Source organism: Rhipicephalus microplus, chromosome 8 (genome assembly GCF_043290135.1).
Source record: "Rhipicephalus microplus isolate Deutch F79 chromosome 8, USDA_Rmic, whole genome shotgun sequence".
Lineage (NCBI taxonomy): Eukaryota > Metazoa > Arthropoda > Arachnida > Ixodida > Ixodidae > Rhipicephalus > Rhipicephalus microplus.
In genome coordinates this window covers 30,275,541-30,302,899 of record NC_134707.1, presented here as the reverse complement: position 1 = coordinate 30,302,899, position 27,359 = coordinate 30,275,541, and the positions used below count along the sequence as shown (strand labels likewise).

Below are 27,359 nucleotides of genomic sequence, written 5' to 3'. Positions count from 1 at the left end.
AACAAGAAAACACTTTATCGACCGAGTTATAAGTACTGTAAACAGTGAAACAGAGAACACCACATTATTGTCATGCTTAACTCTTCCGTTGCCACGCAAAATTACTTACTTTATACAATGTTCGGGAAGATAGGTTTTACAAGTTTGAAAATTATTGCAGCCCGCATTGCCGCATACTGAATTTTGCACAATGTAAGGCTCTTTCCGTAAATTACACGCTGTAGAGCAACAGAAATATATTGGGTTAAATAACATTGTCAAAACTGTCTAATTTTTGGTTGCCAGCTAGTAAACAGTGCCTTAAATAACACTGCATAAGCCAAAGTATTCATAACAAAGCAAAATCAGAATATAAATTTCGAAGGTAGAAGGTCGAAAAACAGTACAAAAAATAAAAAGTCTTGTACAAAATCTTTCTATTGTCCCAAACAAAGGAAACCAAAACTGAGGTGCTCCTTCATTGCTGATGCCATGCGCTGAAGCATTACCCAATTTTTCGTGAGACGCAAGTAGACTCTTACGCTTTTCACAATAAACTTTTGTTTGTTTTTTCTATCTTTTTGTGCGATGACCTTCTGCAGACGTTACAATATAGATGGATGCCGGTGACATGAAGGCGCCCTCCGGGAGCACAGGGAAGTGCGCGGTGCCGAGACTGACCACGTGTGGAAAGAACATTTGATTACTTTTCCTGTTATTATGATCCAGCTTGACAGCAGTTAGGGGCAGTGGGGGAGTGTAGGAGTGTTGGCACACCTTGGAAAATCTTTACTTGGCATTTGAGAATGATTGAAACCAATTTTAAGACCACCGCCTGCAGAAGGCGCACTCTTTTTAACCTCGACTACATTTTTGGTCAGCCAACTCATAAGTAGCTTCTCCCTCCCTCCCTCCCTCCCTCCCTCCCTCCCTCCCTCCCTCCCTCCCTCTCTCTCTCTCTGTGTGTGTGTGTGTGTGTGTGTGTGTGTGTGTGTTTCCTCTATTTATTAGCTCTCTCTTTTTCGACACTTCACTCCAGTCCCAAAACAAGGTAGCGTGCCGAATACCATGCGTTTTCTGGCTAACCTTCCTGTTTTGTCCTTCTTTCTCAGTTTATGGTTATATATCAAGTCCAAAATCATATTTGTAGTAGGGACAAAGATTACGCCTCCCGTAATTTTATCGACAAAAACATTGTGAAATTCATTTTAACGTACTATACTTCAGTTTTGCATTCGCACTGTGGATACTTGCGCACAAGTATCTTTGTCGTAATCTTTGTCCCTACATTGAACCATAAGATGTAAAGCATTGCCTCCGAGATGCGGCGCACAGCAATTCATCTGTAGAGCAGGCGACGGATGACAACTTACCCTAAAGCGTGTTTTTCAGTCTAATGCAGCAGTCTTCGTGCCCCAAATGATAAAAATTTGTTATGAATCGTTTATGAACTCATTCAACATTCAATTCTCTTACCCAACGTGTTGCAAACACATGGCCATCACAGCATATCCATCTGTGTGTCAGTAATGGAGAGGCACCACATAATATAAGTCTCAGTGCTCTACGTATAAGAGTGAATTCAGATACTGTAGAATACCGTGTTCAAAATAGTTACTCTTATCTGCTAAAACAGCCTTTCTTCACCAAATGCGGTCACGCTTACTCGCGTTTGAAGCTTATTGCCGCTTTTCCGTTCCGATTTCTTGCTTTCTCAACTTATCAGCGCATTCTCGAAAAGCTGTGATGTGTACCACGAATATTGTAGCTAAAAACAAGATAATGCAACATGTTTTTATATTACTGTATGATGGCCTTCGTTTGTCTATTTACGAGATTTTAAAAAAAATCGAAGATGGGTTTTTTTTTTATTATTCAAATTTCAGTGGAGTACACTTTTGCCAATAAGAGAATTTTGAGGCAATATAGAAAATTATACATTTGCCCTACGGCAGCACTAATTTATGTACCTGAGGAACACATTATATTCTTAAAATTTGTCAAGCTTGAAAATGCTGCTTGCATTATTTTCGGAGAAAAAAAATGGAGAATACGTAACTTACTTTAAACTGTCGCAAAATTAGACATCTCTAAAAGCTATTTTCTTAAGGTATACAAACTTGAAACCGTATGAATTGATTTTTCTTTAGACATGCATTTCAGGTAAAAAAAATCTTCCTTGCAACAAAAATATTTGTCTTCTTATAGCATCTGCAATTTTGGAAAATGACAGGTGACGAAATTGGTGCCTTCGTGTTGGTGAAGTTTGATTTTTTTTTCTCGTGAGTTATGCCGTTATTCATAAAACGAAGTAGACTTTCGGGCTACCTGATGAGAGGTGCACAAAATATAAAATACTCAATGAAATCTAAAATATCAACTTTTGGACCCGTGTCGATCTCTCGTGGAATCACCCTGTAGCAACCACTAGTTTACGAGTTGCTCAATCGATGGCGATTCGCGTACATGTCCTACATGATTTCAGTTCGGACTGGCACGGTGGACTAACGTGTTTTTGAGCGCTCCCGATTGACCGCGCAGATCACTGGTTTTGCATGTTTTGAGCTTGCCTTTATAACTATTAGGGCAGCAGTTAAAATTTTTGTAGCACCTATTACATTGTACGGCTTTTCCGGGGATCAGTCACCAGGCGTTTACTAGTTTGTGCGTGTGTGTATGTGTTTGTTTCTTTGTGTTTTTTCTCTTGCCACCTAGTGGGGGAGGTTCACGTACCTTGAGCACGCAAATTTTTGTAGTACAACTTAGACTTCATTTTTTTGCAGAGCAGGGATTGGGTTTTGTAGTTATCGAGTGAGACAAGTCATAAGGAAAATTTTTGTCATGAAGACATAGTTAAAAAGTCTGCAAAATGTTCAGGATGCGGGGTGGATTTGAAAATGTACCGAAGTGCAGAAGGGAATGGAGAGGAAGCTGATGCGAAGTGTAGGCAATGTGGGGTCGAGGAAAAATTGGAGAAAATGATGGTTGCCCAGAGTGAACTACTGATGAGAATCACCGAGCTGGAGACTGCGTTGGCGGCAGAGCAAGAGAAAGCGAGGGCAATGGGAGAAAGGCTAAAGTCCACCGAGGAAGCACTCTCTCTCGCGCTCTCTCTCTCTTTCTCTCTCTCTCTCTCTCTCTCTGTGTGTGTGTGTGTGTGTGTGTGTGTGTGTGTGTGTGTGTGTGTGTGTGTGTGTGTGTGTGTGTGTGTGTGTGTGTGTGTGTGTGTGTGTGTGTGTGTGTGTGTGTGTGTGTGTGTGTGTTTGACTCCATGGAGTTTTCGAAAGGTGCGACTGATCATCGCAAAATGGGTTAACAGCGCATTGGACAGAGGAACCAATCTCAACGCTTCAGTCGCAGAAAGTGAATAAAGCACCGGTGCACTAACCATCGTAATCCCGCAGAGTGACATAAACTGCGCATGAATGGTATTCAGCCACAACGTAACAGTTGCAAAGCTTCACTTTCGGATTACATTCCTTGAAAATAAGCTTTCTTGCAGCGTCAACTGTATACGCTTCGGACGTTTATATGAATTTTATGTTCACGTGCTCACGAACAGCAAAGCTTACGTAACTTCGGGAAGTGTTTTTCTCGTCCCGTGTACTTTAGCTATTCCATTCTCCCTTTAATATCTCGTGCATGCCACAGGAAGCTATGAACAAATCTGTCTTTTGACACCCGGGTGCGTAGATAGTAAGGAAGAGGAGCAAAATGTATGGAAGTGGGCGCCGCAGTGGCACCTGTCCGGTGCCTGAGACGGTTGCGTTTGGCCAGTCATCTATTTAACATACTAGTTATCTCTGTGGCTATTCGTCTATAAACTTTAGTTTCATTCATTTCAGCAGTCACCGCACCGATAACGGCTGCCTTGCGATAAACAATAGACGTGCATTCAGAGATATATTCTTGTTGCACCCACTGAGCCTGCCCTCCCCCCTACTACCTCGTTTGACCGTTGTTCCTATTCATGTACAACAGAACCATAAAGCGCTTGATGCAACGACTATTCAACATTGCCAACGAAATGCTAACGACAAAACAAGGCTTGTCTGTCGTACACCAACATCGAGATGAAACCCTTGCCAAGTGCGAGCAAAGAACTTGTATTTTCGACACTATTAAATGCGAAGCATTTCTTAGCGAACTTCGACTTCAGCGGCATTGAGCGTATATATCTATTTATTTATCTCTCTAGCCGCTTACGTGTGCGTGCTCTCGTCATCACCCCGTTAACTTGGCGTTGACCAAAATTAGCATGGGAGGGCAAGATGGTTTGTTGAATATGACGCGCTTGTCAAAACATAAATAAACATTTTCGTCGCGCACGTCGTCAAACACTTCCCGCCAGACACTGCAGTGGCACATACCCACGGGCGAGTGTGTGCCTCTGATATGCGTGTATGTACCACAAGTGATTGACCCTTGTATCTATCGAGGAACGACGAGAACACACTTAGGCAATTTTAACACTCGAGCGTTAAGAAAAATACTTGACATTGGTAGCGTGCACGCGACGAAAACAAATATTAGGTGTCGGTCCCAGCAGAAATCGAATTCGAGCCTTCTGCGTGGCAGTGAAGCGTTCTACCACGGAGCTACGCCAGGTCTCAGAACTACTTTTCAAACAGACGCTAATCTTCGTGAAAGATCAATTGTGGTTGCAGTGCTGCCTATCCAATTTTAATAACATTACATGTGTACTCCTTGATACAGCCGTCACGTCGAGTTCACGTCGATTGTGGTTAGATGCCATGCGCTGAAGTTGATTTTTGTAACAGTGTCCAGGGCCAGCATCCTCGCGACCATCAGCACTTCATGTCAGCTTCTGGTGTTACTAATACGCATGTTCCAGTTGACATCGTTGCGCAAGTGAACACAACAGGTTATATAAACATCTGCAACTCTTCAACCTATGTCTGTGCGTTCGACGTTTGTACATATATTTAGCGTAATTTTATGACGTCTGGCTCTATGAACAAATTGCAAGGCGATTCCCTTCCCTCTGCATGCTTCGGATAACGTCGATTACCAAGGTATGTGAGATCTGCCGATTTTTTTTTCATATTTTCGCACGCACTGTGATATTGAATCAGCACATAATAAACGCTACGTATACTTGTTTTTCTTGGAGTGCTTTTTTTTCTTGAAAGATTTATATTTGTGCACGTGTGGCAATTTCTCTTTCGAGAAAAGTTCCATGGCGCTTGAGCTTCACCTTTAGGAGTAGAACACGATAGCGTAATCGGGCTCCTGGTGTGTCGCCTCATCAGCTGCTAGTGTGACTTCGATTCTCGGTGGATGCTCCAACTATATGCCTCAAAGAAACGAGCGTTAGCAAGCGACACATTGGCCGGTTCAAACTATTTAGTTTTAGAATATCTACTGCTCGTACAGTCGCGAAGTGCCCACCACGCCATATTTAATTGTTTTTGTAATTGAGAAAGAGTCCGCTACGTGTCGGTTAGACAAACGCAGTTCTACTCAGCTATTGGCTTTGTCTGAGCGTTTTCTAATCAGTGGGCCTTTCAAACACCCACTCATTGTGCAATCCTTATCTGTTGACGCCTGGCGTGATTCTACACTCCTGCCACGCAACACTGTATGTGTTAAGAGGGTTCGTCTAAAAACAAAATATTTGTATATATTTTTTACGAAGCAGTATAAAACAATTGCCTGACTGTTTGCCAGAACGCTTGCTGCTTGCTACGTTAAATACTTGAGTTCTTTTTTTTTAATTCGGACAAAGACTTGCCTTTAGGGATAATATTACTGCGGGTATGTTTGTTGAATGTGCGCCGTTAGGCCGAGGTTGTGTATGAATAGAAGTAGTGTCTTGTGAAATGCGTTTTCATGTATACATCAGCAGTGTCATGTATCCAGCATGTACCCAGCCGGCTTGAAGTAGGTGACGGGAACATTCTGACTGTAACCCTTGACATGCTCATATAAGATGGCATGCATCTGCTTGCATCACTGGAGTGAGACAATACGGACTTGTATCAAGAACTGGTATATAAGACCAGTTTTATGATGATATAACCGCCACTGTAAGGGCCACCCCTGCCAGAAGCTTCCTAAGCACAGCTTCCTCCGCTCTAGTAAGGAGAGAGGGGAGGGGGCAGACACACGGGGGAATAAGAGCACGTGTATCCTCCTGGAGAACATTTTTACGGGTATGGAGTGAGTTTAGGGGCTGAGGTGGAAGGGTAATGGCTGAAGGTTTATCTCTGGAGGGCAGTGCACCTGCTGGTCAGCAGCAGTGTTGCGTGGGTTCGCAGCATGGCCTTGAATGCAATATACGCGAGTAGCTGTATTATGATTCATCTTTTGAATCGCCTAACAGATCTCCAATACCTTGTGAACTTTCTTGAGCTCCTTATTAGCTCTTAAGGAATCAGTGAATACGTCAATCTGCTTAACTGAAGGCAGCTTAGTGGTCGCATTTTGGATTGCGTCATGGATAGCTTGAAGTTCCATCACCAGAGGAGTGGCTTCCGTAGATGAATAACGCTGGTGGCGACTGACCAAATTATGCGTAGTACTCAGGAATGATGTCCTTCCGCCATCTTGTAGGATAGCAGCGTCTGTATGTAGTTTGCAGGTATTGGTGCATGGGGCCTCAATGATGGAGCGTTCGTCAATTGTAGATGATGTATCGGAGGGTCGTAATTTTGTTGTTTTATTAGATGTGATAGTGGTAAATTCCCAGGGAGGCATAGACTCGGGCTGTTTGTCAAAGCGAGAGCCACGTTGAAAGTGAGCATGCAACGCAGCAACAGCTGGCACAAGTTGTAGTTATCTTGAATTTTCATTTAAGTGAGTCCGTGTGCTCAGATTTAGGCGCACGTTAAAGAACCCCAAGTGGTCGGAATTTCCGGAGCCCTTCGCTACGGCGTCTCTCATAATGATATGGTGGTTTTGGGACGTTAAACCCCACAAATCAAACGATCGAATTTTCATTTAGGGCAACCCTAGTTTTTCACTCACAACTATGCAGTGCCAATGCTATAGATGAATTTCAGCTATACACGCTATTTTTTTAATATCGGAAGTACATTATTCTGACTACGCATTTTAAGGCTGATGTAGAAAGCATCATACTTGTGGCACTTGTAATCGACGATCTCTAAAGATGCATGTTCGACATATTTCTAGCATAGCCGGATGGTTTTCGGACGTTAGTCTAGGATGGCTTTGGGACGTTAAACTCCACATATCAATCAATCAAAGTTAGTCTACGATCGTTCCTTTACACTGCTATCTATACATAACCTGTCGCTGCAGATATTACATTTATAAAATTTACATAGTGTAAAATGAACATCCAATTTCACGCTTTAATGGGCATTGAGATTATCCAGTGTATTATTACGATCAAAATTTCAAATGTAACATTATTGGGATTACATGTTTCCATTTCGGAAATGTAACTGTGACGAGTTCCTTTTGCATTTAGGGAACTTGTAACGGTAACTGGTTCCAAAATTGGAAACGAACGAGGCACGAGTTTTTGTTACTGTTTTATAGGGACGTGTACAAGGCCGCAACATTCCCTATTAACTTGGCATTAAACTTTACAGGTACTTCTATGATCAAGCAGTACAAACAGTTTCCACGCTTAATTATACTACAAAAAACGCAGTTCAGCCCCAACGCCATCGTGGTAAGCATGAAAATAATTACGTTATCTTGTTTATTTCTTTTAAAAAGCAAGTATATATATGTCACTATCCATCAAGGGCAGGGTATATAAAAGCTGCATCTTGCTGGTACTGACGTGCGGAGCAGAAGCCTAGAGGACTACAAAGAGTTTCTCCTTAAAGTGAGGACGACGCAGCTAGCAATGCAAAGGAAAATAATACGTGTAACCCTAAGGGACAAAAAAGGTAGCAGGGTGTATTAGGGAACCAACGAGTGTTAGGAACACCGTCGTGGACATCAAGAAGAAGAAATAGTCTTGGGCGAGGCATGTAGTGTGAAGGCAAGACAGCCACTGGTCATTAAGTGCCACAGACTTAGTTTTAAGAGAAGGTAAGCGGGTCAGGGGAGACAGAAAGCTAGGTGGGGAGATGAGATTAGGAACTTTGCTAGTATAATGTGGCAGCAGTAAGCCCGGGAGCGAGTTGACTAGCGGACATGGGAGAAACGTTTGTCCTGCGGAGGGCGCGTGCAGGCTGATGATGAGGATGGTGGCACATATTTATTGAAGAATATAACGATGTATTAACGGTAGACGTTGCTTGCCACTGCTTGCCAACTACTTCCCTTACGGCTTACTACGTTACGATATATTTACACTCAATCAAAGCTACGACTGGTATGGAGAGCACCTTCATTGTTTCTCCCATGTCAAAAGGCCTGTCATGCTGATTTTTAGTGCAACACATTATGTTAGGGTGATCATGGTGATGGTAGAAAATATGCAATATTTGGGTGGATCTGAAACACTTCTCTGCTGCCTGGCAATCTCGTGAGCGAATAATTGACAATCATTCGTTTGAGCTAGTTAGAAATATTGGTAAACTGCATTTTGTCTCCAGAGTAAATTTATGAACTACAGCGAACTTTAGATTTGCTTGAAATTCTTCACCTTCACTTTTTCACTAGTTGGTTTCTATTTTATTGTGAACGTCAAGAGCTAATACCAAAAAATGTGGAGAAATTTCAGGTGTCAATTGTTAATAAATGAAAATCCTGTTTAAGCGCACCAGATAAACAGATGAAGAGCCTTTCTGTCTGTTTTCTTGTGCGCTTCACCAAAATATTTAGTTATGAACGTAATCCAACTTGCTCAATTTACTATCTTGCTGCGTCAATTGTTTGTTCTGTATTTAAAGCGTCAGCAAATCCAGGAAAATGCATGCGCGTTGTACTAAATTTAAAGTAGTTAAAAAGAAAGCATTGGTCAAAATGTAGTAGGTTCATTTATTAAATACAAATGCGAGATTCTAAGTTCATATTTCATGTAAGCTTCTTTATTTACTTTTTCTGGTACCAATAGCATAGCGTGTGCCCTGTGGTGAGAGATAATTTTAAAACCCTATATTTTGTAAATCCGACCTAATATTTTGCCGAAAAAAAAATCTTCACTGAAGAGAACAAGTACTCATGTCATCCCACACTGATTGCGTTGACGCGTGAATGTCGCGGAACTGTTATCTGTTAACAATTCAGTTAGGTGTTGTAATCACTGTATTATTACAATGCATACTATTTTACTGTACAAAACACAGCATGCATGTTAACTTTGGTCTTGCCGACACAGTAAGCAAAAGCTAGTCGCAATTGCCTTTTTTTTGCATCTGATTACATCTGAAAACTTCCTCACATTTTAAAATATTACCTCACGTTTGATAAAAACTTCAGTGATCAGACCTAAGAGACAATGATGCGAAGAAAAGTATAGAGAATGGTATTGGATACAATTACTTCGAACAACGTTCACTATAGATTCCATGGAATGATTGTCTGTGTGGTCTCACCAATAATAACGCGATAGCGTTAAGGAGGTTCTCTCTCAGAAATTCGGCATCGGCGTGGTTGGTTGTGAGCGAAAAATTATCTTGTCCGTGACCGAAAAATACAGAAACATGCAAATGAAATAAATAATAAAAACATCTGGGTTCGAGTTAGGATTGAGCCAAGACCGGTTGCGTGTCAAGCAGGTGTTCTACCACGTCACCATGCGCATGCCTAATAAAAACATAGTAAAATTATCTTCCTCTGCTTGAAAATGCAGTGAAAAGAACTGGGAGTTTTATAAAAATACGATTCCAGCATATTGTCTTCACGATACAACACGTAATATTGCCGTAATAATCAGCGGTACAAGCACACTTTACCATCAGGCGTTAGAACAAATTAGTATCATAACGACTTCATGCGTTAAAGTCAGCCACCCAATAAAAAGCACACACGTAACTGCTTATATTCCCTTGATACTACGTAGTTGCTTCATAGCAAGTTCGAGAAGATTTCACGACACATAATTCCTCGTGCTTCAAAGGGGCCCTTTAACACTTTTAATGACCGAACTGTTTCACGTGCTTTTTTAGGTGCTCGCGTACACTGAAGGCTTACGAGGTAAGTGCCACAAGAATTGCAGTGATAGGGGCACGCCGCGCCAAGGTATTAGGCGTAGAGATATCAAAATACAATGAAATGGATGCTCACACGCAACACTTGGTCGGCCAACTCACTCATTAGTCAAATCACTGGAACTCACTCAAACTCAGGTCAAGCCGTGAGTCGGAGCCTGAGTGATTCCGGGTGAGTAATATTTTGGGGAGTCTGAGTCTGAGTCATTCCAGAGTCCAAGTGAGTACGGCCAATAAAGATCTTTGTGAGACTGAGTCCCAGTGACTGCAAAGTGCAAGATAGATTTCTTGAGGAAGTGCGAGAGAGTTCCACTTTCTTTTGCTGACCCACAGTCCCATCTATTCACCTCCAGCATTGCTGTCAGCCTTACCTAGATTCACGTTTATACTCTCGTCTATTCACACATACTTCAAAGTAGTTTGTTCATGCAATATTTCAATATTTATTGATCAGATGTGCTAATTACGTAGGAGGTCACATTCATTTCCCCCTCCCTCTGCATCTCTTCCGGGGAATTCTTAAGTATATTTTATGTTATAGTATCTCTTCTAAAGGAAAAAACCTGATTTGTGAGCACTGATGACTCGTCTTCGAAGGTACTATGTCAAACGATGCCAAGAAGATCACCGATTACATGAGATATTGGTGTTACAGAGCATTGACCCCTTGGCCTAGAAAGCTAACTCTAGGCTGGCGGACTCATGCGTCGACTCATTCTGACTCACTCAGACTGAGATCGAGCTGCGAGTGCGCGTCTGTATGAGATTGGATGAGGGATATTTTGGTATGCTTGAGTCTGAGTGAGTTCAATTGAAGAAAAGTTTCGTGAGTGTGAGTTCGAGTGAGTCTGGCTCCGGAAAATACTGGTGAGTCTGAGTACGAGTGAGCTCAAAGAGACAAATGTATTTCATGAGTGAGTCTGAGTGAGCTCCACAGAATTTGTCAACGTATGCTTCCAACTCAATTTTCGCGCACTGACCTGGCCATGTTTCCCTCGCCCTGTGACGTCGAAAAGCTGCCCAATGAAATTAAAAAGCCTTACCATACTGATCAAAGGTCGAAGGGTCATTTTTGAATGGCGCTTTAAAATGCTCTCCTTGGAGCTAATTTGTGCGTTTCAACTGAAGTACATGCATATATATTGCACAAGTTACGTTTGTCTTTCGTTAGATGAGCTTGATGCCGACCCAGTTATATTTACCGATGGTGAGATGTGTGACCTATTTAACGTCCCGAGCATTTCACCCACAAATGGTAAGTGCACCACTTATACTAATCCAAACAGCCCCGCCATGGTGGTCTAGTGGCTAAGGTACTTCGCTGCTGTCCCACAGGTCGCGGGATCGAACCCCGGCAGCGACAGCTGCATTTTCGATGGAGGCGGAAATATTGTACGCCCGTGTGTTCAGATTTCTGTGCACGTTAAAGAACCCCAGGTGGTCGCTATTTCCGGAGCCCTCCACCTATGGAGTCTCTCATAATCATAAGGTGGTTTTGGGACGTTCAACCCGACATATCAATCAAACTAATTTTAACAAATACTCACTGATCTTTGAGGCGCGACCAACGCCAAGTAATGCAGCATTAAAGAAACAACTTTTCATAAGGAGGGTAGCAAGACAGCTAATCAAACATGCCATTAGTATTACTTCCACGAGCACCAGTCATACGTTTGTCTATCTTTCATACCACCCTGGTACGTGCTGCTGTGCGTTCCGAGAACCCTGACTATCTATCTATCTATCTATCTATCTATCTATCTATCTATCTATCTATCTATCTATCTATCTGTCTGTTTGTCTGTCTCTCTGTCTGTCTGTATATATATATATATATATATATATACTATCTTTCAAATATGTCTCAAGGAACTGGTACAAATGATGTCTTATTTACCCGAATTCTGCCTAAATGAAAGCATAAAGCAAGCACCCGATAAATGTCTATTAGGTCACCACACTTTCATTTTCTTGCTATGTACGTGAATAATCTACTTAATTTGTATGAGAGTAGTATAAACGTCGCACTCTTCGTCATGCTGCGACCTCCCTACCGTTGTGCGCCACTCGCATGTTTTAGTCTCAAGACGTCCTCTGCCATCCTTCTGCACCCCTGCCTTATTACTAGGAGCCGGATTTCGAGGCACTAGCCCCGCCGCGTTGGTCTAGTGGGTAAGGTACTCGGCTGCTGACCCGCAGGTCGTGGGTTTGAATCCCGGCTGCGGCGGCTGCATTTCCGATGGAGGCGGAAATGTTGTAGGCCCGTGTGCTCAGATTTGGGTGCACGTTAAAGAACCCCAGGTGGTCGAAATTTCCGGAGCCCTTCACTACGGCGTCTCTTATAATCATATGGTGGTTTTAGGACGTTAAACTTCACATATCAATCAATCAATCGAGGCACTAATAAGTGGAGTTTAGAGTACCAAAAATAGGCATAAAAACAGTTTTATGCCTCCAAAATCCTAAATATAGGCGCAATATATTTTTACAAAATTTCAAATTCTCGAACAAATACATGCTTGATCTCTGTCTGCGACATCAAAGCAAAAAAAAATCTTAAATTTTTGAGATACAAAGGTGCCCCGCTTCTTTTTTTCCTGCATGGCCTGTAGAACTTCGTTTCTTCTTTTATTGTTTATCATGTAAATTGCCTACCGTCAAATAAGCACGCTACTGGGCCTCTTTCTTCTGGCATGGCTGAGAAAGGTAGCACAGGAGCAACTTGCCAGACTTCTAAATGGGTCTTTTAGCCTCGTAATAACTTCAAAAAATATGAAATTGTACCAAAAAAGTTACATATAACAACTTTCGCTATTGTAGAAAGGAAGTTGAAACTTAAGAATTCGTTTTTTTTTTGTTTTGGCTCATTTGTTTCTTTGTTGATTATATTTTTAGTGCTTAGGCCGAAGAAATGAAAAAAGACATATTTTGTCAGTGAGCCTTCGGCGAATGAATTACGGATCCAGTGAGGCTTTATCAAGCTCTCCTGTGACACTGTTTGTGACACATGGCAATATCTGGAACACTTCCACTACTTACAGGCGAGCTTCGCATGTAATGATAGATGCGTAGCAATATAGGTCACTGTGACTCTTTCTCTGGAAAACCAACAAATATATAGATATTTATTTTATTTTGTTTATTTCATAATACCGTCAGCCCTCTCCTGAGGGCTCTTACAGGGAGCGTACGACCAAATACAAGCAAACCAATATACATATAGGTCAGGTAGTAGCGCAATCAATTATTACCTGTGAAACACTTTTCCAATAGGTAAAAACTGCCTCCATTTACAGCAATGCCTGGCTACGCATTGCAAGGCCTTAACACAGCTGGTCGAAAGAAAACAAGGAAACTCAAACCAAGGAAACATGAAAACTTATCATCTGGCCGCTCTGTCACTCAAATACATGTCAAACAGTTTTTCGAACTAGAAAAGATAGTTTGCATTTACTACAATGACTCGCAACGCATTCCAAAGCTCAATCGCAGCTGGAAAAAGATAATAACGTAACACATCACTCCGACGAGAGTACCGTACTGAAACACAGTCGTGACTAACCCGACTGCTTCGTTTCCCTAGCACTTTTAGGTACAAATTTTGTTAATTTTTAGCTGTCCATACAGTTTCCCGGAAAGAGCTCTCAACAAATTCTTTTGTCTTCGTGCCTCAAGTGATTCCTGTTCATAGGACTCCAACATGTGCGTGACAGAATCTAACCGGCGATAATTCGTGCATACAAAGCGGGAGGCACGGCGTTGAACTTTTCTAATTTTGTTTTCAGGCTGTCTTGATGAGGGCGCCACATGACTTAGGCATATTCTAGTAGGGATCTAACGAAGGTTTTGTAAGCTACAAGTTTTATATCTCGTGTAGCTTGATGTAGTTTTTGTCCTAAGAAAGCTAGTCTCTGGTTTGCTTTATGCACACGTTGTCTATGTGTGTATGCCATGCCAACTTTTGAGTAAGGGTGACTCCTAAATATTTAAATTTGGTTAGCAAGGAGGGGTAAATTCCCATCAATAGAATATTGAAAGGGCATAATGCCTGTTTTTTAAGTCATATGTGTATATGTTGATTTTTTGTAGTTTACTTCAATATCCCATAGGTTACACCAATGGCTGAATTTTTCTAAGCAATGACTACTGGTAACTTGATCGTGCTTGCTCGTTACAGCAGTATAAATTTAGCAGTCATCTGCAAAAAGTTTTACTCGCACCGGGTGTTCAACCACTGAAAAGATATCTTCGATATATATCATAAATAACAAAGGGCCCAACACCAAACCCTGGGAAACACCCAAGAACACTTCGAGTGGACGTGACAAGCTGTCATTTAAATGTACTGTCTGCGTTCGGTTACCCAGGTATTCTGTCATCCAAGTCTCTAGTATTCTACCAATACCAATTTATTGAAGTTTAAAAATTAGCTTATCATGAGTCACTTTATCGGAAACCTTTGCAAAGTCTATGGAAATGACGTCAATTTGTTCTTAATTGTCTAAAGCTGCCCCAGAATCATGAACAACTTCGATTAATTGTGTAATTGTCGATAGTCTGGCTCGGAAGCCATGCTGGAATGATTATAGCAAGTCATTTTCAAAAAATTTTGAAACGCGTTTTGCGATGATGTGCTCTAAAATTTTGCAACTAACACATGTGGGTGAAATGAGGCGGCAATCGTTTACAAGTCTGCGATCACCTCTTTTGTATACCGGTATGACAACTGCCCTGCACCAGTCCAAGGGTAACGAATGGGTATTTAGCGATTTGTCAAATATTACTATAAGGTAATACGATATCCATTCAGCGTAGCGCTTCAAAAATTCTGAACCGATCTCGTCAGGCCCACTAGATTTTTTCCCGTCTAGGCTCAGGCGTAGTTCGAACACTCCTCGTTTGATTAAAAGTTCTTCCATTGGTTTACGTATACAATATTCTAAGTTCTCGCCCGCGTTAGTGTTTGCATTTTTGGTGAACATAAACTAGAAATGTAATTGAAGTATTTATTTCAAAATAGTTGAAGTATTCATATATATAAATAAGCGATCTTTCACTTCACTTCTATTTTCTTAAGCTGTAAAATTTAGTTATGCTCATTTCCTTATCCATTTTTTGCAGCACCACCAGTAGAATGTTTTTAGGCGAAAGCATTTGATGCCTCAACAAACACGAAAATTGAACGTGCTTTCCACGTTGTTCGCGTGACCATGAGTGATACAGCAAATCATCATTGTGTCTTGACTTCACACATCGCCGAAACTTGCGACGTCACTGTGACATTACATTCATCATATGGCATAACGTGATGACGTTGCCACATGACGTCGTCGTTTGGTCGGAGGTGTACCGATCTTTGAGGCTGCACAGGACAACGTAAGGTGTCTCCGATCTTCGAGACAATGCAAAAAGCACGTTAGGTGCAGAAAATGTTAGGTGCAGGAAATTGCTCGACGCTAACGAAAATCTCGACCGTATCCAGATAGGAAGCTTTTCGGAAGCGTATGGGGAGCGCAGGAATTCGGTAAAGACATTCCTTGGCCCTGTCTTGCTGATCCTGCGCGACTAGTCTACTTTGAATCTGCAAGGCTGTTGTTTAGGCCTAGTATGGCCCAGCCGCCACAGTCGCCTGAAGAAGACGGGCTCGTGGCAGCTGTAGGCGTTTTGTCTAAGCCATCTACTGGACTATCGCACATGACCACTTCCGTGCCAACTATGCAGCAGCAACGTGCAGCGGACACTTCAACGATTCAAGGTGCAATGACCAAGGACTGTACTCTTCGTGATGATAGTACGAACTAACGGGAGACCATGTTGGAGGACAGTGGGAACCCCATGGACGTGCAGTCTTCTGGCGGTCCCGTGATTCCAGCAAAGCGAGGTCCTTCTGTCTTTGTGCATCAACAAGATGCCATCGCATCGGAGCAACCACTGAAAAAGGTAAGAGCCACTCCTGAGAATCTCTCCACGTTCTCCGCTTCTCAGTCTTACCCAACGCCCGCACCTTCCCAATCTTATCGAGTTCACATACGCCCCCTCTCATGCTACGACATAACTTCAGAGCCCATCAAACATGTCCAAAAGGTCATTGACCATGCCCTTGAAACAAAGGGATACAAAGGGTTCGCAGCTTACAGATCGACAAACACAATTGCTGTGCTCTTGGCATCTCTCAACAATGTGCAGAAACTATGCTATTCAACATCTATACCGCTGTTAGAAGATCGAGAGCTGCCTGTGCAGTGCTACTTTGCATCGGGCCCTAACATACAAACGTGTGTTGTCTATGGCACTGACCGTGAAGACTCTCTTGAGATAATATGTCGCGAATAGTACTCCCCGACGCTCAAGGTTCTTGCGGCCAGATTCATGGGCAAAAGTCGTACTTGCTTAGAAACGGTGCAGGGCCCCCAATGTATTCCTGACAAATTTTACTACTATGGGTGTTTGTTGCGATCCAAACCCTACTTTCCTTGGGAAATTTTCTGTTACCGTTGCTTTCAACGAGGACACATGCAGGCATTTTGCCCACAGCGTACTATCGACCCAGAAAGGCTCACACCTGAGGCCCAACCACGATATCGTTGTGGTCTGTGTAAATCCGATTAGCTTGACACGACAAGCATAAACTATACGACTAAACAGAGGTCCACAGCGAGATTACGAAAGGCTACACCAAAACACAATATAGTAAGAACTACCAATCGCTTCGAAGTTCTTACTGAAGAGCCGGAGGCACTCACAGCAGAAGACACACAGGGCTCCGAGACACGACTGTACTCTTCAGTGGTTAAACAAGGTAGATAGACCCAGACAATGAAACCAAAGTTAGCTGAACCACTGCTTGAATGGAATAATGGCCATGATGACATTGACTCTCGGATAAAAGCATTTGCCAAAGAAATTGAGAGGCTCCACAAAGATAAGGAATTGGTCATTCTGATGTGTCAGAAAACAGGACCTACACGCAAATAATTACTGAGTGCGCATTCCTCAGTTGCGCCTGCAGCCCACACGACACTACGGGTCAACCAACCAGTTTGGACAGCAGTTTTGGATCAGCTTGCTCAACTGACAGCACTCATACAGGATTGCTTGCATCATGGCTAACTCTTTGCAGCAGCTGCCACGTGATGAAATTCTTCAATGGAATTGTCGAGGCTTAAGCTCCAAGTTGGAGTAAATTAAAACCAAGCTTGAATACAACAAGCTACATGTATGGGCACTACTTATTCAAGAGCATAATAAGCTGTGCTCTCTGTATAATTTTAATGGGTATCATAACCCGTCCATTACTGATAGGCGTGCTACTCATGGGTTCAACTCCGGGAAAAGCCGCAGTGTATGTGTCATCGCGTATTCATCATACAATGATTACTATGGCACGATGGTACAGTGGAAATCAAGAAGTTGTCGCTGTTCTGACACAACCATTGAGGACTCCTACCATACTAGTGTCTTTTTAAACCAGACCACAGCGTACATGTCATAAATTGGGATGGATAGCACATCTGCGTTCTACGTATCCAGGGATTCCCACCCTCGTAAGTGGAGATTTCAATGCACCGCATACAGATTGGGGATACAAGCAACTCTCCAAACGAGGATGCCAGGTCAAAAACATCATGACTGATGCCACATTTACTGTGTTGAACCCTCACCCCGTGTCTACCAGCACTGTACAAACAATATCGGAAACGCACGCTCCAGATCTGACACGGTGGTTGGGTCCTGGGACGCCACACTGGCGAGTGGAGCCGGATACCTGGGGCAGTGATGGTATGCAAATTATTATTGGTTGACAAAGAGGATGCATAAAGAAAATTCGACGACGCGTAGCGATCACGCATTTGGATAAATTTCAGAAATCGTCAATTGATAAAGTTCCCACAGATCCCACAGAAAATATTCCCGCTTTGCAAGAGCTGCTCCACAGTAACACAGTCGTGACCACCGTTGACAATGAACAACCTCAACCGGACCTCGCTCTTTTGAGACTCTGAGCGAAGCGACGTCAGGCGGAGCTGTATGCGTCGAGGAATCCAGATGCACCAATTAGCCGTGCACATGCCAACCATATAGCAGCAAAGGCGCGTCGGCACGAAAAGCACTGCAGCTTTTTCGACCGCGGTGGCATGAGTGGTGTGAAAAACTTCAATCTGGCATGGGAAACAGAGCCCTTTGGCGTACGTTCCGGTCGATGCAACGCGGTTACAAGCAACCTAACCCTGCAGCGAGTGTTAGGTTATTGATACAAACTACGCCACAAGAATTTGCAGAGCAGGCTGCAAGAGCATTTTTCCCGAAGTATGAGAGCACATCTTCTATAACCTGCCCCGAAAGCGACGAGCTTGAGCCAAGTGCCAAACCCGATATATCCAGTCCATTCAGCATGGCCGAAATAATAGCAGTGATTGAAACTTCTCAGCAAGGAACAACACCTGATCACGACGGTATTTCATACGAAGTTTTCAAGAACATGGAAGATGAAGCTCTTGATGCACTTCTGCAGGCTATTAATAAAGTATGGGAAACTGGGGGCCTCCCATCCGATTGGAAACACTCAGCTGTCGTCCCAATTCCAAAACCCGGAAAATCTCCAAGTAGCCTGCAATCCTTACGCCCAATTTCATTGACTGCTACTGTCTGAAAGCTTGCGGAAAAGATGCTGGCCACACGTGTTTTCTGGTGGCTTGAACGACACAAGAAGTACCATCCGGCTCAAATTGGGTTCCGTTCTCATTTAGGGACTGAAGACGGTCTTTTTCTCTTGTCAGATGACATTTTACAAGTTTCTCCACACAGCCACGCAGTACGCACTGTAATAGGAACGGACGTAACGAAAGCTTACGACAACATAAACCATGACGTCAATTTATCGAACCACATCAAGCTCGGATTTCCACTGCAGGTAGTAAAATTTATTTACTCTTTTCTTCAATACCGCACATTTCCGATGAGAGTAGATGGAAAGCCTGAAGGTTGCTTCATGTCCAACAGAGGTGTCCCGCAAAGATTCGTTTTGGCTTCTGTTCTGTTCAACATTGCTCTAATACCTCTAGCATGGCAACTACACCGAATTCCAGACGTGAGATTTCTGATATACGCTGATTATGTGACTTTATAGTCTGTACATACAGACGTCTCAAGACAAGCACAACAGCTTCAGAAAGTCCTTGATGTTCTTCAGAGCTATACTCGGAACGCAGGGTTAGACATTTCCGCCCAAAAGTCATGCTATGTTAAGGTAGCTAACAAAGCAGGACGCAGAAAATCAACTAGTACCTCTTTACATTTACACTAGGTGCAGTGACCATTCCTGAGGCTTCGGAGGTCCGCATACCAGGTCTTGATATTCATCAGTCCGGCAGTGGAGCGCACTGGCTTTGAAAAGTCACACAGAGTTCCACAAAAACACTTCATCTGATTCGCCGCATTGCACCGAAAGCAGCTGGAGCTCGTACACATGTAGCTCGACAGCTCGTCCACACAGTTCTAGAGCCAAGAATTTTATACCAGGCGCAATTTTAATGGTTAACTTTGGCCCAGTTGGCACAGTTGGAGACTATTACCCGTGATGCTATGCGCACAATAACAGCGTTACCTCGCATCACTCCCATACCAACTTCACAGGAGCACGCCCAGCTTAACACAATTGCAGAGCTGGTTACGCAAAGAGAAAAAGCTCGTGAAATCAAAAGGCAACTTGGACCGGTTGTTGCTGCGTTGCATGCTCACTTTCAACGTGGGTCTCGCATCGACAACCAGCCCGAGTCTATGCCTCCCTGGAAATTCATTACCATGACATCTAATAAAACAACAAAGTTACGGTGCTCCGATACATCATCTACAATTGGCGAACGCTCCATAATCGTGGCCCCATGCGCTAATACCTGCAAACTATATACAGAAGCTGCTATCCTACAAGACGGCGGAAGGACATCATTCCTGGGTACTACGCATACTTTTGTCAGAGGACCAGCGTTATCTATCTACGGAAGCCACTCCTCTTGTGATGCAGCTTCAAGCCATCCACGACGCAATCCAGAATGCTACCTCTAAGCTGCCCACAATTAAGCAGATTGATGTATACACTGATTCCTCAGGAGCTAATAAGAAGCTCAAGAAAGTACACAAGGTGATGGAGATCTGTGAGGCGATTCATAAGCTGAACCATAATATGGCTACTTGCGTAAAAGTACATGGGATTCAAGGCCATGCTGCGAACCCACACAACATTGCTGCTGACCAGCAGGCATACTGCCCTCCAGACATGGACCTTTCAGCCATTCCCCTTCCACCTCAGCCCCTACACTTACTCCATACCCGTAAAAATGTTCTCCGGCAGGATACACGTGTTCTCATTCGACCATGTGTCTGCTCTCCCCCACCCCCTCACCTTACTAGGGTGGAGGAAGTTGTGCCTAAGAGGCGACGGGAAGGTGTGACCCTTACACCGGCTGTTATATCGTCATGGAACTGGTCACATTTACGAGTTGGTGAAACGTGCCCGTATTGTCCCACTCCTGCGATGCAAGCAGATACATACCACCTTTTATGTACATGTGAAGGGTTTCAGCCAGAACGCTCCCGTCACCTGGCTCAAACCGGCCTTCGCTACAGCGACACAGCCAGTTACAACCGCTGGATACATGAAAACAGATTCCACAAGACACTACTTCACTTCATACTCAACACCGGCCTAACAGCACGCATTTAACAAAAATATTATGCTCTAAAGGCAAGTCTTTGTCGCAATAAAAAAAAGAAAATGTTCGCTGAGTGGGTAGGCATGATTGACGCATCGATTGAGTAGAACATGATGATGGCTTTCGTCCTCGAGGTGTTTTAGGTGAATGCATAAAAAAGTACTCATAACTGGGCCAGTTGGTGCACGCTAAAATGGTATTCATTTAGCGCAACTCAGTTTGAGCGTGAAGAAAAGATTCTATACGGTCAAGAAGAAGGAAAAAGACAGTATGCGCGCTTACTTCCTACTTTTCTTCATTGAGTGCACTCAATGACCCTACAGCACATTATATAGCTCAGCTTGCTATGTAATGTGCACAGGTGACGCCCCGCAGCGTCATGTGTGCAGCAAGATGAGCTACATAATCTGCTGCAGGGTCACGCAATAAACGAAAGTGGCAAGTTAGCGCTCATACCGTCTTTTTCTACAATTTTGACCATATAGCATGTTTTCTTCATGTTGCGCTAAATGAATACCGTTTTAGCATAAATATACCTTGTGATATTTTTTTCTGTGAATCAGTTTTCTCCGTGTGCAAGTTATACAAGTTATGAAAACATTTCTGCCATTGACTACTCGGGCCTCTGGGACCAGATGTATCCCATCTCTCCCTTGAGACATCCGATTAGTGCACAGTTAAAGCTACAGTACTATCAATGAAAAAGAAAATGTTCACTTATAAAAGCATAAAATTGAGAAATGTAACCGGTTTTTTTTTGTGTGTCACCCCGCCGCAATGGACTACATCCTAAGTTACATGCTGCTGGCCCACCGGTCGCGGAATCAAATACCGGTGATGGCGGTTGCATTTTGCATTTTCGATGGAGGCGGATATGCTGTAGGTCCGTGTGCTCAGATTTGGGTGCACTTTAAAGAACCCCAGGTGGTCAGCATTTCCGGAGCCCTCCACTACGGTGTCTCTCATAATCATATGGTAGTTTTAGTACATTAAACCTTATATATTAATCAATTGTTTTGTGTATCACAGTGAAGGTCATCCTTCTTGCTCATCATCAACATCTCTTTTTCTGCAAGTGCGCTCTTTCTCTCGTGCCGCTCAGGCCGAGAACTCGAGGTGCCAGCTGAAAAGAATGTGATCACAATCATGGTCGATCTTGGCGCTGCAGCCGCTTTGCTAAGACCATCGGCATCAGAAAAACGCAAAGCCTGCACGGAAGCCGCCGCACAGTTACAGCGAAAGCTAGAAGAGCGGCCTTTCAGAGCCTTTCAAAACACTCATTGGGTAGCTATACTGCAACCACACTTGCTTGATATCCACTAGGGCATTAATAATATAATTTTTGGGTAGCAGGCCGCAATTCACTATGCTATTTTTTGTCATTCTTTTGAGAAGCGTCGTATGCGCCAAGCACTTGCAAATAATTTTGCGCCAATTGTTCATGCAGAGGCTGACGACTATGAGGAATTATGGCTGAAGTGGGAATGCGGCAGAGTTATTAGGGAAACAAGAACAAGCTTTTTTAATGGATTGGTGCATTGGATGACCCTCTCATTAAGCTATAGGCGTTGTGCGACGACTGGCTGTTCTTTCGCTGTTTTAAAACGCTTTGTAAGTTGTATTAACCCAATTGGTTTCCCGGCATCAAACCTGCCTAAGGCAAGTTTGCCAACAAGTCCCAAGCACCGGTTTGGCTCAGGGGTAGAATACTGGGCTGGCACCCAGCGAATCCGGGTTCGATTCCCACTGTGTCTTCGGTGTCATTGATAAGATGGCGGCGGACAGTTGCGCGTGACCCGACTTGTGACCTCATAACAGCTTTCGCTGTAAAAGGTGGCGAGTACGGCATGGCCACTTCAGCATTTGTCAAGCTACAAGTGACTTCCTTAGTGATTTGTTTGCATTTACACCAATTTTTCATCAGATGTTTATACAGCGTTAAGTGCCCGCTTGGAATGTCGTGAGGGTTATGGAAAGCTTTCTACACGGCCGTTTTCTTTCCTTACTATTTCATCTTGTAGTAAACTGAACCGGCACATTCTGCAGTAGCCGCCTTGAACAAGACAGTTAAGGTGCATCGCATGCTTGCCACTCGGAGACGCATGTTGCGAAAATAGAATTCTGAAATAAAAAAATGAATTTTTAAATTCTGTGCACGGATGAAATTTTATATTTTCCTAACGTTCGTGTGGCTTGGCAGTAACAAGCAACTCCTTAACGCTGTGTAGCGGCATATGTGTATCAAATTATCAGAAACAGCGTAACAGATGTCAAGAGGCTATATCGTGGCGCATGTGTTGGCGGTGATAACTAACGCGTGTGTTTGAAGCAATGTTTTCTAGAAAATTAGCTAGTACAGTTGACACAAACTCGTTTTTTGGGGACACACGTGACACAGTATAGCGCGTTTATTTCATTAAACATGGCTTCGACGAATTAGGACAATGTGGTTACATGACTACCACGTAATTCCACTGCACAGAAGAGCATGGTGGCACCAGCCTGTTATGGGGCACAATGTAGCAGTCCTAGTTACAATAATGTAGAAACCATTTTAAGATACAACCGAAGACCAAAAAGAAAACATACTATTTATTGAATAGAAGAGAAAGGAGAAGAAGTAGGTGCGAAGAACGTGTCTCTAGCCTGTTACCCCTCACTGCGGGGAGGACGGTAAGGAGGGACAGAGTGATTGGGAGGTACGATGACAGGTGGCTATGGCATGGTGCGAGGGTTTATTGTACACATGCTGTCCTGTGCGCGGATATGCGCTACGTGCAAGAGTCTTAACATTATCGCACATGCTCTAAGAATGCCGATGTAAGACTTCTTTCTCGCTAACCTCCACACAGTCTTAAAATTACTTTGGACATGGGTTAAGACGTATGAATACTCAACATGTCACAATGAAGCGCTTCTTTATAAGGAATCATAGCTTGTACTTATTAAGCCGATACCCTTTATTATCTCACATATTTTTATAGCTGCTTGTAAAGAAAACAAAGGTACTGTAACAGAATCAAAAGTTGGGCTAGTTGGATATGAATGGTGTGACTGTCTTTCAAGCGCATGAATAAACAAAGCACATAGGAAGAGAGGACGAGCACTTGTCCTCTCTTCCTTGGTGTTTATTCGGGCTCTTACATGACTTTTATACCAAAGTTATCGTGCTTATTGCGGTTGGCATAAAGGCGAAGTCTTAACATTTGGAAAATACTCCGCTCGAACGTTGCAAACGCACATGCTGCAGTGCCCCCATTTTCCACAAATTCATACCATTTTTGTAACATCATAAAAAAAGACGATGCAAGGTGCCCTTTAGGAAGTTGCTTTAGCAGGTTTTGTCCTTAGCGCTTACTATGCATTTAAAATACGGTTATATAACAGAAACAGATGTTCTTTCCAAGTCTGGTTAGTTAATTTTACTTACTGTTGAGCACCTCACTCCGTAATTATGGCTTCGATTGCACGGCTAGCTGACATTACAAACTTTTGACAAACTTTTGACAGAGAAATCGATGCTTATTTTGGTAATGGCTGAAGTACTGCCCATTCTGTTTTTCTGTGTTTATTGCTTAGTGGTTTTTTACGTGTTCTGTTTGTACTCATATTGTACTCCCTCCCTGTTATGACCATCAAGCGAGGGTTGACAGTATTATTAAATAAATAAATAAAAATAAATTACTTTTAGATAGATTTGATAACAATCGGAAGATGGACCACAACCATTCTGTTGTTCTTATTGTGTTTAGTTAGAAAACCAGAAGCACTGAATCATTGCAGCCCTTCGAAATCGTGCTCAACTGGAATGTTTCATTCGGTGTATTTTATATTTTTTCACTAATAGGCACAATGAGGCATATGTGGAGGTACAGCGTCGCAATTCATGCACTTCACTCTTGATAAACTTCGTGGTTTATCGTTTACTCAGCTATATAGCAGGAAACATGCAAGCCCAGTAATGGTCTATAATGCAACAGTTGTTTCATTTCCTCCAAGAAAAAGGTCATGGTTTTAACATGGCGGCATGAGGGACAGCACCATACAAGTCTAGATGTTAAAATACCCAGACATCGCGATATATTGAAAACAGTTAATGCTTTATTCATGCATGGGTATTTAGGAGGCTAGTAATCATTGAAATCAACCCCCAATTGGAATTATTCACGCATAATTCACAATCAGAGCTTAGAAGCAAAAGCTTTTATACGCAAAGCTCAAGTATTCATGTTCTATTTCAATTGAGAGTGACTGTGCTTTAGTTATGAGAAAATGCGAAAGTGATTGTTTAATCGGATTCAATCGCCAACATCAGTTGCCACCATTACCCCCTGTGATGGTGTGCCTTGCGGCGTATCATGGTTTTTTGCGCGTAACACTTTAGACTTAATACAAGGAGAAAAACATGAGATACGTGGTCTCAGTAATGTACCTATATCACTGGGAAAATATTTCTCAGGAAAAAAAAACCTCAGCTTGCCTGAGCTTATAAATCAGTATTATTCCTCTCACACTTGAGACGTTCCGTCACAAAGCCAATTAAATAGCAATCCCGAAAAAAAATATTTGCGGTGTCTTTTGTGTACTCATTCGAAACTTCAATAAGGTGAACAACGTTTTTACAACAAAATCTGTCTTGAGATCATAACAAGAATCGCTTGTGCCGTAGTTTTCCGCCGCCGCCGCCGCTACCACTGGTGTCCGTATTATTTTCGCGCGAAATAACAGGAGAAACTCAGTAAAGAAGAAACACCAAGAACCCAGTGCGATCCGAAGCCGGGTGCCCTACGTTCCTGCCCGGTATTGTACTACAGATTATTTGTGAGGCTTTGCCCCTTCTGGTCCTCTTAAAGCATACTCCTATTGCACCAGAGATAAATTTTTTTCAAGCATGTAATCCACACCGGTGCTTCCAACTCTGTTGCAAACTGGCCTGAGGTAGGCTTGATGTCAGGAAAGCTATCGCGTTAATATAAGAAATAAAGCGCTTTAGTACAGCAAATTAACGGCCAGGCGTCCCACAATGCGAAATTATTGCGTAATGAGTGGGTCATCGAATGCTTCAACCCATTACAAAAGCTTCGGGCATAATTTTTTATCGCCATCAGCCGTAAGCATCGAAAAATTGCACAAACTTCTTGCAAGTTTGCAGCGGGTACGAAACTTCTCCGAAGAATGGCGAAGGATGGCATAGTGAACATTCTTAAAACAACAATTCAAATTTTCAACTTCGCAATCTTGGTCAATCTCCCAAAGTGAGTACTTGCTATAGATTGAAAGAAAAACAAAAGAAAACAATGAATGTCTTCCAATACTTCGAAATTATGATTTGGAGCGTAGTGGGTATGCCCGGCAAAAGTGTTTTAAAAGAGGCTCTGAAAAGCTGCTGTTCCAGCTTTTTCCCTCTTCCAGTTTCTTAAGGGGAGCTTTCTACACATCACGTGGTTTTGCACTGCTTCTGTCGTCGGCTCACTTTAACCAAGCAACTATGAGATTTGATGTCATCATGTGGAGTAACGGTTTATGACAGCATAGTGACGTCATGATCACGTCATGGCGCCATGATAGTTTCTTTTTTTGTTTTTCTTTGCATCACTACTATTCACGCCGACAGTCAGTTTTCGCTCTCAATGATGCATGTAAGTCTCTCACCTTAATATGACCGTTGTTTGTGAGGCAGCTTGTTTCTGGACTACTTCAGCTAATCTTCACTAGTCTGTGTAGTATGGTGGGATGTTGACGACAACCGGTAAGGAAATTTAACATTTGTATTTATCCTCACTGAGCCAGCACGCTTTCATGGTGACTTCCACTGGCTTTACTGTTTACTAAAAGTTAGATAATCAACGTGTTTGAAGGGGTTTGATTATTTCCTGTGATTATGTGCTCAGTGAAGGTGTGTACACTGTACGGACATGCACATTGACTTTAGGATAATCAGTGATAGTGTTGGGTAGACAATCAGTAGTATAAATAAGCTAAACTTGGCAAAAGCTTAGTCATATTGCTATATATGGCTAGGTACCTTGTGACAGGAACGCTGTAATGATTTTGTTTCACTTCTCAGATTAAGTTGATGAAGCAGTTTTTTTATTATTATTCGCATATGGTTCATATTGACTGGATTTCTCATACAATTTGCATGGTTTCTAGCATGTGAGCTGTGGGTGAAATCTGAGTACAAGGACAACGTTCCTCCATGTTGTTCGTTTATTTACGACCTTCTGTGCGATGTGGAAAAACACTACGAGATATATGACACGCATCAATGCAAGGAAGTCGTTAAGAGATCGACAAGACAACGTCGGAGACGAGATATATTGAAAGTATAAGCGTTATCATTAAAATGCGATCTACTGTTCAATCAGACATAATGTCTGGATATATCTTTAGTGTTTCTAGCAGAAGATATAGACGAGTATATTATTTCTAAGTGCCTGAATAAAATTGAATACAAACAAGCATGGCTACATTATCAATGCAGGACATGTGTTTAGATATTGACCTTCATGACAAATATGATAAAGATAAGGATAATGTTGTAAGTGCACAAGTTTTGGGTTGCGAAAAC

General features: G+C 42.7%; 1 protein-coding gene across 2 annotated transcripts in view; it reads left to right on the top strand.

The window, feature by feature from the left end:
* The window catches only part of LOC142768437 (female-specific histamine-binding protein 2-like), a 100,547-nt gene that overhangs the window by 14,611 nt on the left and 58,577 nt on the right, over positions 1-27,359 (top strand). For both annotated transcript variants that reach the window (XR_012885282.1, XM_075870410.1), the window contains exons 3-4: positions 7,563-7,645; positions 11,251-11,334. Coding sequence is in view for 1 of the 2 variants with exons in the window: in XM_075870410.1 (XP_075726525.1) it covers positions 7,563-7,645; positions 11,251-11,334 (167 nt within the window). In the remaining variant the exon portion in view is untranslated. The remainder of the gene's footprint in view (positions 1-7,562; positions 7,646-11,250; positions 11,335-27,359) is intronic.